Source organism: Microtus pennsylvanicus, chromosome 6, assembly GCF_037038515.1.
Source record: "Microtus pennsylvanicus isolate mMicPen1 chromosome 6, mMicPen1.hap1, whole genome shotgun sequence".
Taxonomy (NCBI): domain Eukaryota; kingdom Metazoa; phylum Chordata; class Mammalia; order Rodentia; family Cricetidae; genus Microtus; species Microtus pennsylvanicus.
Genome location: NC_134584.1, coordinates 53,272,441 through 53,284,680, shown reverse-complemented (window position 1 = coordinate 53,284,680; position 12,240 = coordinate 53,272,441). Strand labels below are relative to the sequence as shown.

General features: G+C 42.2%; 1 protein-coding gene across 4 annotated transcripts in view; it reads left to right on the top strand.

The window, feature by feature from the left end:
- The window catches only part of Gfm2 (GTP dependent ribosome recycling factor mitochondrial 2), a 39,025-nt gene that overhangs the window by 23,327 nt on the left and 3,458 nt on the right, over positions 1-12,240 (top strand). For 3 of the 4 annotated variants that reach the window (XM_075976255.1, XM_075976251.1, XM_075976253.1), the window contains 8 exons: positions 86-185; positions 2,180-2,366; positions 4,763-4,839; positions 6,340-6,478; positions 9,305-9,484; positions 9,735-9,850; positions 10,445-10,627; positions 11,276-11,469. In XM_075976255.1, the coding sequence (XP_075832370.1) occupies positions 86-185; positions 2,180-2,366; positions 4,763-4,839; positions 6,340-6,478; positions 9,305-9,484; positions 9,735-9,850; positions 10,445-10,627; positions 11,276-11,413 (1,120 nt within the window). In that variant the 3' untranslated portion in view covers positions 11,414-11,469. Of the gene's footprint in view, positions 1-85; positions 186-2,179; positions 2,367-4,762; positions 4,840-6,339; positions 6,479-9,304; positions 9,485-9,734; positions 9,851-10,444; positions 10,628-11,275; positions 12,203-12,240 lie in introns of those variants that run through there. The other variant, XM_075976252.1, reaches the window with a different exon arrangement.

Here is a 12,240-nt window from a genome sequence, read left to right as displayed (position 1 = left end):
GTAAGGGGAAGATTTGGGCTGTTTTCTAAAACTGCACTCATTTATTTCAAAGTACTTTACTGTTATAAATTATGTTTTTTTATAGGGAGAGAATGAGTCGTCTGCTTTTGCCATTTGCTGACCAGCATGTAGAGATCCCTTCCTTGACTGCTGGTAACATTGCTTTGACAGTTGGTCTTAAACAAGTGAGTGACCACATGGGTTTCATAGCAAATCATGTAAATGTGATTTATAAAGTTTATATTAGCAAAAATTTTACAAATCATCTGAATGTCATTATATGAAATATGATGGCATAGTCATCAATGTGGCTGAATGCCATACATTAGTTAGAAAGAAAAACAGATGAAGAGAAACCCACAGACAGAATGAGTTATAGTCAAATGAAGTTCAGCGCCAAGTAGTCTACTACTTGTTGAAATGTGTATGTCAAGTTTACTTAAAATACTGTTTTATTTGCATGGAATTTTCACCTATTTGTGTGTTTGTGGGGGGGTATGGGAAGGGTCTCTCTTTCTCCGTCACTGAGTTGCCCAGGCTTGCCTTGAGCTTGCTGTCTATCCCTGGCTGGTCTCAAACTCTTGACTGCTGTGCTTGGTGAGTGTTTGCCTGGTTGACCATGACAGAAAGTTTGATCTAACCGTACAACTGATGAGATAATGATGAAGACATTTTGCTGTCAAGCGCTCTTTAAGGGCCAGGGCTTGGGTGTCTTTTGTTCTTGGTTGGTTCTCAGTCTGCAGTGGACTTGAGTGCTTACACACAGTGGACACCGCCTAGACATTTACAGAGCGAATGGAAGGACACACTTAGAGCCACATCTGGTTTGGGTGGGTTAAAACTTTCTTTTAATTCAGATTAGATAGTATTTTTCTATTAAACTTGGACACATCTCATATTGGGATAAAAATTGTTACTTTAACCTTTTTAACTCTTCATAAGTAACTGCAGCTTTCAGAAATGTTTAGGAGAAAACTTCCATGGTCTGAATTTTATACCTGGGATATTTTGGAGAAAGTTTCTCTGTGTAGCCTTGGCTGTCCTGGAACTTTCTCTGTAGACCAAGCTGGCCTCGAACTCAGATATCTGCCTGCCTTTGCCTCCTGAATGCTGGGACTAAAGGGTGTGCTGCCATGCCTGACTGAACCCGGCTCTATTATTGTTGTCTTCTCTGTCTTCCTGAAGGCAGGACTTGCTCCTGGTGCATATTTGAAGGAGCACTGTAAACATTTGGAGAGTTGTCTACAGCACAGCCTTAACCTGAGCAGAGCAGGAAACAGTCTACGTGCAGTCCATAGTACTCATGGGTGTATCTTAGGTTGATGTAAAATACTGCTCTAGCCCATGGAGCTTCTTCTTAGTGTCTCTCTGTGTGTTTTGCTTAATTGGATATTCGGGGTAATAGAGAATTTTTATTTGTAAAACAGTAAGAAATTCCTTTTTTTTTTTACTTCCAGTTTTTCAAAATAGGGTTTCTCTGTAGCATTGGATCTTGTCCTGGAACTCGCTCTGTAGACCAGGCTGGCCTTGAATGCACAGAGATCCTCCTGTCTCTGCCTCCTGAGTGCTGAGATTAAAGGCATGCGCCACCACTGCCTGGCAGTAAGAAATTCTTAACTGGTGTTAAAAACATGATGAGTTTTAGTGAACCTGCCTTGCCATGATGGGAAATTCAGGCAGGTGAATACATTTTTTGCCAGTAAACTTTGGTTTGGTGTGTATTATATATATGTTTCATTATTTGTTAGAATTTATTTGTTTAAAAATAAACCCTTTTTCCCCAAATTACTTTTTTTAAAGATTTATTTATTTATTATGTATATATTATGTATTATATTGTTCTGCCTGTGTGTATGCCTGCAGGCCAGAAGAGGGCATCAGATCTCATTATAGATGGCTGTGAGCTATCATGTAGTTACTGGGAATTGAACTGAGGTCTTCTGGAAGAGCAGCCAGTGCTCTTAACCTCTGAGCCATCTCTCCAGCCCTTTTAGAAATTATGACAATGACATTTTAGGTAGCGTTATTACACAAGGTAAATGAGCTTTGTTTATGTAGAGTTGTAAGATCTGTGAATTTATTTCCTTTAGTTGAATGAGAAGAATTCAACTTCTAACATTCTGTCTAGTGGTTTTGGGTGGAAGAGTGCTAGCCAGGAAGCTGTCCCATTTGCTTGCAGACTGCCACTGGAGACACCATAGTCTCTTCCAAGTCCAGCGCCTTAGCTGCAGCCCGTCGAGCGGGAAGGGGAGAAAAGAAGCCCGGGAAAAACAATGAAGCAGAGAGTCTGCTGTTGGCGGGGGTGGAGATCCCAGAACCTGTTTTCTTCTGCACCATAGAACCCCCATCAGTGGCTAAGCAACCAGGTACAGACAATCTTTGTGTCTCAGTTCATTGGTGTCTGTAGTGTATGGGAAGTGGTCACAGTGAGTCCTCAGGAGACTTCCTGCATGATAGAGTTTCCTGCATGACAGAGTTAGATTTTACTTGCCTTTACTGTTCAGCATTTCTTGTGGTCTGGTCTGTGCTTTACTTAAATCGCTTTGACTTTTACAAACTCCGTATATATCTTAGCCATTTTTCTACTTTCATATACTTATCATTCTTATTCTTGTAATACTTTTGTTGGTTGATTGGTTGGTTTGTTGTTATATGGGGGTTTTTTGGGGGGGTTTTTTTTGGGTTTTTTTGGTTTTATTTTTGGCTTACAGGGTATCTTTGTGTAGCACTGGCTGTCCTGGAACTCGTCCTGTAGATCATGATGGCCTCAAACACAGAGGTCCACCTGCTTCTGCCTCCCAAGCTTTGGGATTAAAGGCTTGTACCACCACCACCCGGCCGGCCTTGTAAAGCTTTTTATAGGATTCTAAGTAATTGACCCTACCTTTCCCTGCCCTCCTAGTGTGTTAGATTAATTAGGACATGAATTTTAACTAATTCAGTTTTTTGCATCTAAAGTATGAACCAGTTCTGACTTCCTGAAGATGGTGTGCCATTTTGTGTTGTGGATTCTCTTCTTTGACATAGTCTTGCTTACACTGTAATGGTTTTCCCTGAACTTGTCTGTCTTTAAAACGCTGTAGGTCTCATCTCAAACATCAATGCTTTATGAGGCTCTCAATGAATACTCAGTTATGAAGACTACCTAAAGACAAGCTTTATAGTTTTCTTTACTCCCTTTAAAGATGACGTGGACTCACAGATTATGGGAGAATAAGAACAGTCTTTATTTCCTCTCTGTATCTCCTATGATGTAATGGGAAAGGAAATCTCTAACTGGGTGGGGTTACAGTTCTTCATCTACTTAGCTAGAGTGCAGATGGAAGAAATCAGAGTGCAGATGTAAGAGCCTGAGTAATGAAAGAAACCGTGTCTTTTCTTGTCAAGTTGCTGAAGGAGCAGTATCTCATGTAAGGCAGATGTGAGGGGCTGGAGCAGCGGCTCAGTGAGTAAGAGCACTTGCTCTATCAGAGGTCCTGAGTTCAGTTCCCAGCACACACAGCTACTCCAAATGCCAGTAATTCAGGTTCCAAGGATCTAATGCTCGCTTTGGTTTCCTCAGTAACAACCAGTCATTGCTACATATTTACATTTAAAAGAAAGAAAAAGATACAGAAAATCCAAAATCTGAAATGCATGGGAAATTTGAACACTTCTCATCTCAAGCATTTCAGATAAGGGATATTCATCCATTATTATTATTATTTTAACATGAAGTAATAGAAAAAGTATTAATGAGTCAAGAGATGACTCAGTGGTTAACAGCACCCCCTGTTCTTGCAGAGGACTGGTTTGGGTTCCCAGAATCCAGTGCTGGATCATGGTGACTAGCAACCATCTGTCACTCAATTTCCAGAGAATCTGATACCTTCCTTTGGCCTCCAAGGGCATCAGCATGCAAATGGTACATAGACATACAAGAAGTCAGAGTACTTTTACACAAAAATCTTTTTAAAGTACTATTTTTTATGTGAAGTCTTTGAAATATGGTATGCATTTTACATTGATAGTACCTATTAATTCAGAGCAGTAATACTTAAAATGCCCAATGGCTACTGTTGGGCAGCGCAGCTCTAGAAGGCCTGGTTTATATACCTAAGAACAATTTGAATGAATATAGTGATAAAGGTTAGCTTTTTAATCTGTGGTTGAGCTCTTTCCTACGGCTGCACTTTTCAGTCCATGGAACTTTTATAAAGAAGGCGAGCATATTCATCAGTAAAGTCTATCGTTGTCTGACTCCACATAGCACACAGTGATTCATCTCAGAGTTGAGAACTCACCAGAGAGATCAGATGTCATTTTATCTTCCCTTTGCTGGCTCGTCATTGTAGCCAGTGTTTATGAAGGCCTGTTGGCTTTTTGTCGGCTCCTAGGTTTGTCTTTATGAAGCAGAGCCAGTTGACATTACTGGCCTTTTAACGTCCTTCAGGCTTCCCAGTATAAAGGCAGACTTCCCAGCATGGCTTGTAAGACAGTACGTGCTCCCTCTGGCTTGCACCTTTCTTCTCATCTAGTGCTGCTCTTCGCTGGCTGATATCTGGCTGCTCTCTCACTGTGGAGATGTGTGCACGTACTCACTCTTAAGCACCTCTCATTGGAATTGTCTTACCTTGTTTTAGTCTCTGCGTTTATGACTCTTTGAAATTTTCTTTTTTTATCAATGTACCTGATTGTTAGTCTATGCTCCCCACTTCAGACTCATTGTTTATTTACATAGAAATGAAGTGAAGATAATGATAGGTATTGTTGAATCACTCAGATTTGGATCATGCCTTGGACCGCCTTCAGCGTGAAGATCCCAGTTTGAAAGTGAGGATTGATCCTGACTCTGGACAAGTATGTATTTATTACCCAGCCCTAGAAGGGAGAGAAGGAAAACATTCATATGACCTTGACTAGTCTATACTCCTGAAAGAATAAGTCTGATTCATAATTTAAGTTTCCCTTTATGATGTTGTCATTCTAAATAAAGACTCTCTTCAATTCCCTAAAATAATTACATTTCACATGTACAGAGCATTCCCCATCAGTTTTGACTTTCCATAATACAGGCTTTTGTGAAGTTTTAAAATAAGGTTCAACTCTTGTGTCTTTTACACTGATGCTTATAGAAGCAGCATAGTAGAGGGAGGTCAGAAACCATAGAGGCCTGATTCTCTGTTATATGCATGTTCAAACTAGCCTAGGGCTTGTCACTCCCTCCAGTGTTTAAGAAATATCCATGTAGTTGGGAGGTTTTAGGGGAAGCTATTTACCTCATTCTCAAGGTGTCGTCTTCAGCATAGTTTCAAACAGTTGTCTGCTTTTCCACTAAGAAAAGGGTTTTAGCTGGGTGTAGTGGCACACGCCTTAACTACCACTTGAGAGGCAGAGGCAAGTGGATCTCCGAGTTCTAGGACAGTCTGGTCTACAAAGTGAGTTCCATGACAGCCAGCACTATTTAATGAGACCTAGGCTGAAAAATACCACCACACAGTCCACCCCCAACTCACACCACCCAAAGAAGAAAGAAAAGTGTTTTAGCCTGGTCTTGGGTGGTTCATGTCTGGTTCCAATACTTGAGAGGCTGAGGTAATAGGATTGCTACAAGTTTAAGGTGAATCTAGACTGCACACAAGTAAAAACCTGCCAAAAAGCAAACCGGGGCTGGAGAGGTGGCTTAGTGGCTAAGAGTACTTGCTGCTCTTCCAGAGGACCTGGGTTCAATTCTCAGCACCCACATGGTGATTTACCGCCATCTGTAACTCCAGGTCCAGGGTATCCAGTGCTCTATTCTGGCTCAGTGGGCATCAGCCATACCAGCAGGGCACACACATACATGCAGGCAAAATACCCATACATATAAAATATTAAAAACTAGAGCCAAGAAGATGCCTTAGTGAATAAAGGCATTGGCTGCCCAGGCCTCCAAATACGTTGTTCTCTGACCCCTGCACATGCTTATCCTCTACGTTACACACAAACATACCACATATACAGTAATAAATAAACAATAAACAAGCTGCACACAAAGAAAGAAGATACAGTCCAGAACATTGATTGTACTCCTGTTGCATTGACCAGAATTCGATATAGGGGTTAGATAACTTGATGCCATTTACTCACCCAACTGGTAACCAAACTGTCGTGAAAGGAGACTACAATTGACCTATTATCCTAGCCAGGAAAGTCAGTAATATTTTTATATAGGAGCCCCAAAAAATTTTCAAAAAAAATTTAGTTGTAATTAATGGAAAATTACTTAAATACATGAACATCATGACTTTTTATAATATTTTTGAAATTCTTTCTCTGTGTATAGTAGTTTGTCTTATCTTTTTTCCCTTTTATAAACAGACAGTCCTGTGTGGTATGGGGGAGTTACATATTGAGATTATTCATGACCGAATCAAGAGGGAATATGGCCTAGAGACCTATCTAGGGCCTCTGCAGGTGGCATACCGGGAAACCATCTTAAACTCAGTTCGTGCCACAGGTAAAAAATAAAACATTTTGGACATTCTGAGTTTGTCAGTGTTTAGTTGTGTAAATGGGCAGGGGTCACAGTTTCTAGTGTCTCCCACAGTTTTACTGTGTCAGGTTTTAAAAATTTTTGTGACAGACACAGAAGGCCTAGAGCATTACTGTGCGCTCATCAGACAGGGCGTCTTCCAGTGGCTGTGGGACAGGATACGCTGGTGAAGCAGACGACTTGCTTATTATACTCACCACTGCAATGGCAGAAGAATTTGAAGTCAATGAATTATATTTATTTTATAAAAATGAGTAGCATTCTAGAGAAAGTGCAGGTTTTATGTTTCTGTCCTGAATGTAAGTGCCCAGCTTTTCTGTATTTGGTTCTTTTAAGGGAAATAACAATGAGCACTGTCTACCCCAAAGTGAACCATGTGTGGACAGGTTGTGAAGCATGCAGACCAGAAATGCTCAAGATAACCAAGTGCCCTTAAGCACACCCAAAATTTGTTGAGTCTAGGCGGCCACATTTCACTGGAACTTAAACAGTTATCCATGGATGCGGTGACATGGGGCTGTTCTGGACTGCACATCTGCAGCAATAAAACCAAGATAAACATGGATAATACCCTTTTAAATTAATGCCTGAGCTGGTTAGTGATGGAGGAAGGTCGTTGGTTAAAAAAATAAACTGCTTGGATGGCCCTCATAGGTTAGAACACAGGTGGGTGGAGAAAACAGAACAGAATGCTGGGAGGAAGAGGAAGTGAGCTCAGACTCGACAGTTCTCCTCTCGGGAGCCGACGCCTCAGAGAGACACCATGCCTCTCTCCCGGGCAGACACACGCAATGAAGCTCCAACCCAGGATGGATGTAGGCTAGAATCTTCCCGGTAAGACCAGTGCTCACAGATTATTAGAGATGGGTTGATCGGGATATCAGAATTAGCCAGTAAGGGCTAGAGCTAAAGGGCCAAGCAGTGTTTAAATGAATACAATTTGTGTGCTGTTATTTCGGGGCATAAGTTAGCCGGTGGCGGGAGCTGGGTGGCAGAATGCAGCCCCACAGCTCCCACTACAGGTTAGCACGAAACTCTGGAGTTCAAAAGGAAGAGGGAAGTCAGTGCACACTGCAGCCATCAGCTGTCCTCTCTGCCCCAGCATGGAGGCCACTTCCTCACAGAGCTGCCGTGGGGGAGTCTTCTCCATAGAAGCTGAGGCATTGGCATCAAGACACGAATCCAGATTCGTGATTGTAAGCTTCTGATACAGAGTTTTAAGCCTAAATTTACAGAACCTGTTAGGTACTCGTGAGTAGGTAGCATCTTGAAGAAGCTGAAGGAAGCAGAAGGTCTCCAGAGAGTTTTATTTCAACCCAGGCCTTGAGGGTATCTCACACTAAGGTACTATACAAAAAAGAAAACAAATGCTTTTAAAAAGGGGAAAAAAGTCCCAGGATTATAGGAACCAATTTGCCAGCTTGAAAAATTCGTTCACTGTCAAACATAGAGTCATTAAACACCAAGAGACGATACAGACAGTAATTGCACTCCTCTGATGAGTGATGGGAACTCACTAGTACATGAAACGTAATAGCAGGAGGAAGGGGCAGGTCTTGTTCAGAGTGGAGTGTGAAGTGTCTCCTAAGAGAGGTGGAGGGCATGGCTGTGGTGGGAACACAGCCTGGTAGAAAGGGAGATGCAGAAGTAATAACCAGATGTGCACAGGGTACATGCAGATGAGGACACTGAAGACAGTCGTGGGAACGGTACTGGCAATTTCTGTTTCTTTAGAAATCCTGGGTTTCATGTTGTTCCTCTTATTTTTTAGTTTATGTCTACTTTCTTGGATGTTTCATAGTAGCAAGCTCAAAAGGAATTATGAAGGCTCCGTTTTTAGTTTTGAGTGTAGGATTTGAGTGGCTGCATTACATTGCTGCTCATGTGAATGTAGCCATTTTGTGTCAGTAGAGTGCTGGTAGCAGCTGCTGGTCAGGAGAACTGTAAGAATGTGGACATAGAGCAAGGCAGAGCAAGGCCTCTGGGTTCAGTCCCCAGCACTTAAAAAGAAATTAGAGCCTGACATTGTGGTGCATGCCTTTAATCCCAGTACTTGGGAGGCAGAGATAGGTTGATCTCTGTAAGTTCAATGCCAGCCTGGTCTACATGGTGAGTTCCAGGAAAGTCAGAGATATGTAGTGAGACTCTGTCTCAAAAAAAAAAGAAAAAATAGGAAAAACAAAACAAAAACACAAAAACAAGGAAAACTGTTTACCTATATTTCAAGAAAGTTTTTTGGGAAAGAAACATTAAATGTTGTTGAAAGAATATATGAAATTTAACAGTTTGGAAATTTGCATAGGAACACGTTTTATAGTTTTCATTAGCTGCTTTTTATACTCTCTAGATGTTTTATAATCTGAGTGTTACCTTTTTTTCAAGCTCTGGTCATTAATTCCACTCATTTGATAGTGTGTGTGTGTGTGTGTGTGTGTGTGTGTGTGTGTGTGTGTGTGTGTGTGTGATTTTTCAAGACAGAGTTTCTCTGCGTAACAGCCCTAGCTATTCTGGAAGTTACTTTGTAGATCAAGCTGGCCCGGTCTGCCTCCTGAATGCTGGGATTAAAGGTGTGAGCCACCAGCCCTGGGCCATTTATTTGATAATCTTAAAGACTATTTTTTGAGTAGACTCAGACTTTAGAAGCAGGCAATTTCAGTGAAGGCAGCCTCTACCCCTTGGCAGTCTGTTCCTGGCATTTTGCTTTGGCTTCCTTTATTTCTTGGCCAAAAGCTGAGCATTGTCTGAAGTCACCCCCTTATTTTTCATGCATTTCAATGTGTTTGTTTTCAGATATCCTAGACAGGACTTTAGGTGACAAGCGGCATTTTGTGAGAGCAGAACTGGAAGCCCGGCCAGGGGAAGCACCATCCAGCAGGGCTGTGATTGAGTATGCTGACTGTGTCAGTGAAGACCTAGTGCAGGCCTCCCAAGAGGCCATTGAAAATGCAGTCCACAGTGCATGCCTCCAGGGTAAGGGAAGCAAACAATAGCACAGTCTCCCCCTGAGGACTTAATCCCTTTTTTCATCTGTATTTTGAGCCAGTTTCTTGTACACAGCAGCATGTACTCTGCTTTGGTGTTACACTACTAGTCTCCTAATTATTCCATGTTTTACAGATACTTCATGTTCTGTCTGTATTTCTTTGTACTTGAGTTGTATTTTTGTTGCATTATTCTTTGTGACTATGTATTATTCTGCTTTATTTTCACCCTTACTCAGGACCTTTACTTGGATCCCCAGTTCAAGATGTAGCAATAACATTACACTCATTGATGGTTCACCCTGGCACCTCCACAACTATGGTTAATGCCTGTGTCTCAAGATGTGTCCAGAAGGTAGGGAGCAGTCTCCATGTTTCCGCTGTAAGGGGGGGGCACTGAGTGGGCACCACAGACTCCACAGGCGGCTGTGCTGACAGAGCTCATAGTGGAAAGGAGACCTGACTCCTAGCGTTGTCCTCTGGCCTCCACAGGCTCCCTGTGGTGCTCATGAGCACGTGCTACACACAAATAAGTGTAATTTTAAAAATTTTAAATTGGTTCTTGAGGTACAGAGCCCAGTCTCATTTTTGCCTTAATTTTATGTCTTCCCACACAATTATCTTGAAAACATTTCAGCTTCCTTTTGTGGCCTCAGAAGTCTAAGATTGTAAACTGTGTGTTACACAAGAAAGGGTTTGTTTATAGAGAATGTTTCTGCCATCTTGACTGTTGACGTTGTTGTCCTCCAGAATGTGACCACTAGTATGTATAATCAAGTATTAAAGAAAGACTTTGGTTTCTTACAAAACGCTATCTCTGCAGTGTTAAAGCAAGTGAGGTTACCAGAGCCCTAGGCTCAAGAATATTAGAAATAGTTCAGTTTTTCAGCTTTTATGTAACTTCCTTTTACTTGAATAGAAATTTATTCAACTTATGAACTCCCTTCAGGCCCTGAAGAAAGCTGAGAAGCAGGTGCTGGAGCCGCTGATGAGTCTTGAGGTCACAGTGACTGGAGATTACCTCAGCCCTGTCCTGGCAGACTTGGCCCAAAGAAGAGGGAATATTCAGGAAATTCAAACTCGCCAGGACAGCAAAGTTGTTATAGGATTTGTTCCTTTGGCAGAAATGATGGTAAGTTCTTTGCATTTGAACTGTACATATTGTTTAGTATACGAGATCTACACTGAGTAAAACTAGGTGGTTGCTAACACCTGCAGGCATGGGACTTAGCTTTAGATTGTGTGCTCAGCCACTCTTAGAAACTTCACAGGAGTGAAGACTTTGGCCGTCAGTAGTGGGTGAGAGCTATGGAACATAGCACTTCAGACAGGTTATTTCCAACCTTGGGACCACAAAGATTAAGACATACTGACCAAAATGTGGTCAGTCTGAATGACCACTCTCCCCTTTCTGCCTTAGTTTTGAAGCCAGCATCATTCTCTTCCCCAACCAGGCACTTTGGCTCCTGGAATAGGCACCAGGGGTACCAACTGATAAGGAGGGAGGACAGAGTTATAGCACCAAATTCCTGGGCCTCGGAATGAACAAATGGACAGCTGACTTACCAATGCTATGCTAAATTTTCCAGTTTGCCATAATATTCCCATCCCTTCCTCCCCCATTCCCCCATTCCCCCATTCCCGAAAAGATCTACCTGGAGGCAGTGGTATGGCCCTGCCCTACCACCACCTTCTCTGCTGTGCTCTAAAGATGATCAGCAGGAAAAGAAACTTACGGCCTAAATATAATGCAATAACAAACTAAAATTCTTTTTATTAGGGATATTCAACTGTGCTTCGAACGCTGACTTCAGGCTCGGCTACTTTTGCCTTAGAATTCTCTACTTATCAAGCCATGAGTCCTCAAGACCAAACTGCTCTGCTCAACCAGAGAAGTGGTTTGGCCCAAGTGCTTTAGGTCCTTGGAAACACGGGGAAATGCCCAGAAAAAAACATGTACCTGCTTCGTTCTCAGTAAGAGTGATGTTTTATTCATTGGCTGGTAAATTACTGCTTTGGTATATAAAAAGAACTTGACAAAAGATGTGGATACTGGCTTGGAGCTGCCATCTGATTGCGTGAGGAACGTGCTTTGCTGTCATGCACCTCCACCCTGTGCCCTGGGCGGATCCCTTCCCTCTGTTACTGTGACAAACAACCTGTCCAGGGCAGCTTATGAAAGGGTTTGCAGGGACAGCAAGGCAGCAGGAAGCTGAGAAAGCCCACCTTTAACCTCAAGCACGGCAGAGTGCAAACCAAAATGAGGGCCTGGCTGTGAGCTCTAGTCCAACCAGTGGTGAACTTCCTCAAGCAAGGCTGTATTTCCTGGACCTCCCCAAATAGCAACCACCGGGAAGCACATGTCTGAAGGCCTAGGCCTATGAGGAACATTGCTCATTTAAAATTTTCTTTTTACATTCTTTCCTTGGAGTGTTTTGACTACATACATGTTTGTATACCATGTGTGTGCCTGATACCCATGAAGGTCAGAAGTGGATATTAACATCCCTTGAACATCTCTTGGAGCTGGAGCTATGGGTGTTTATGAAGCACCATGTAGATCCAGGAGCTGAGCTCAGACTCAGAATCTATAAGAACAGCTAGTGCTCTTAAATGCTGAGCCTCCTTTGTAGCCCAGCAGTTCTCAGTTAAGCCGTCACAATGATGAAGGTATTCATGTAGCCCTTTGGAGTATTTGAGTGATATCACAAAGCTTTTCCTTTTATTTTTTAAGCTGCTCAAATA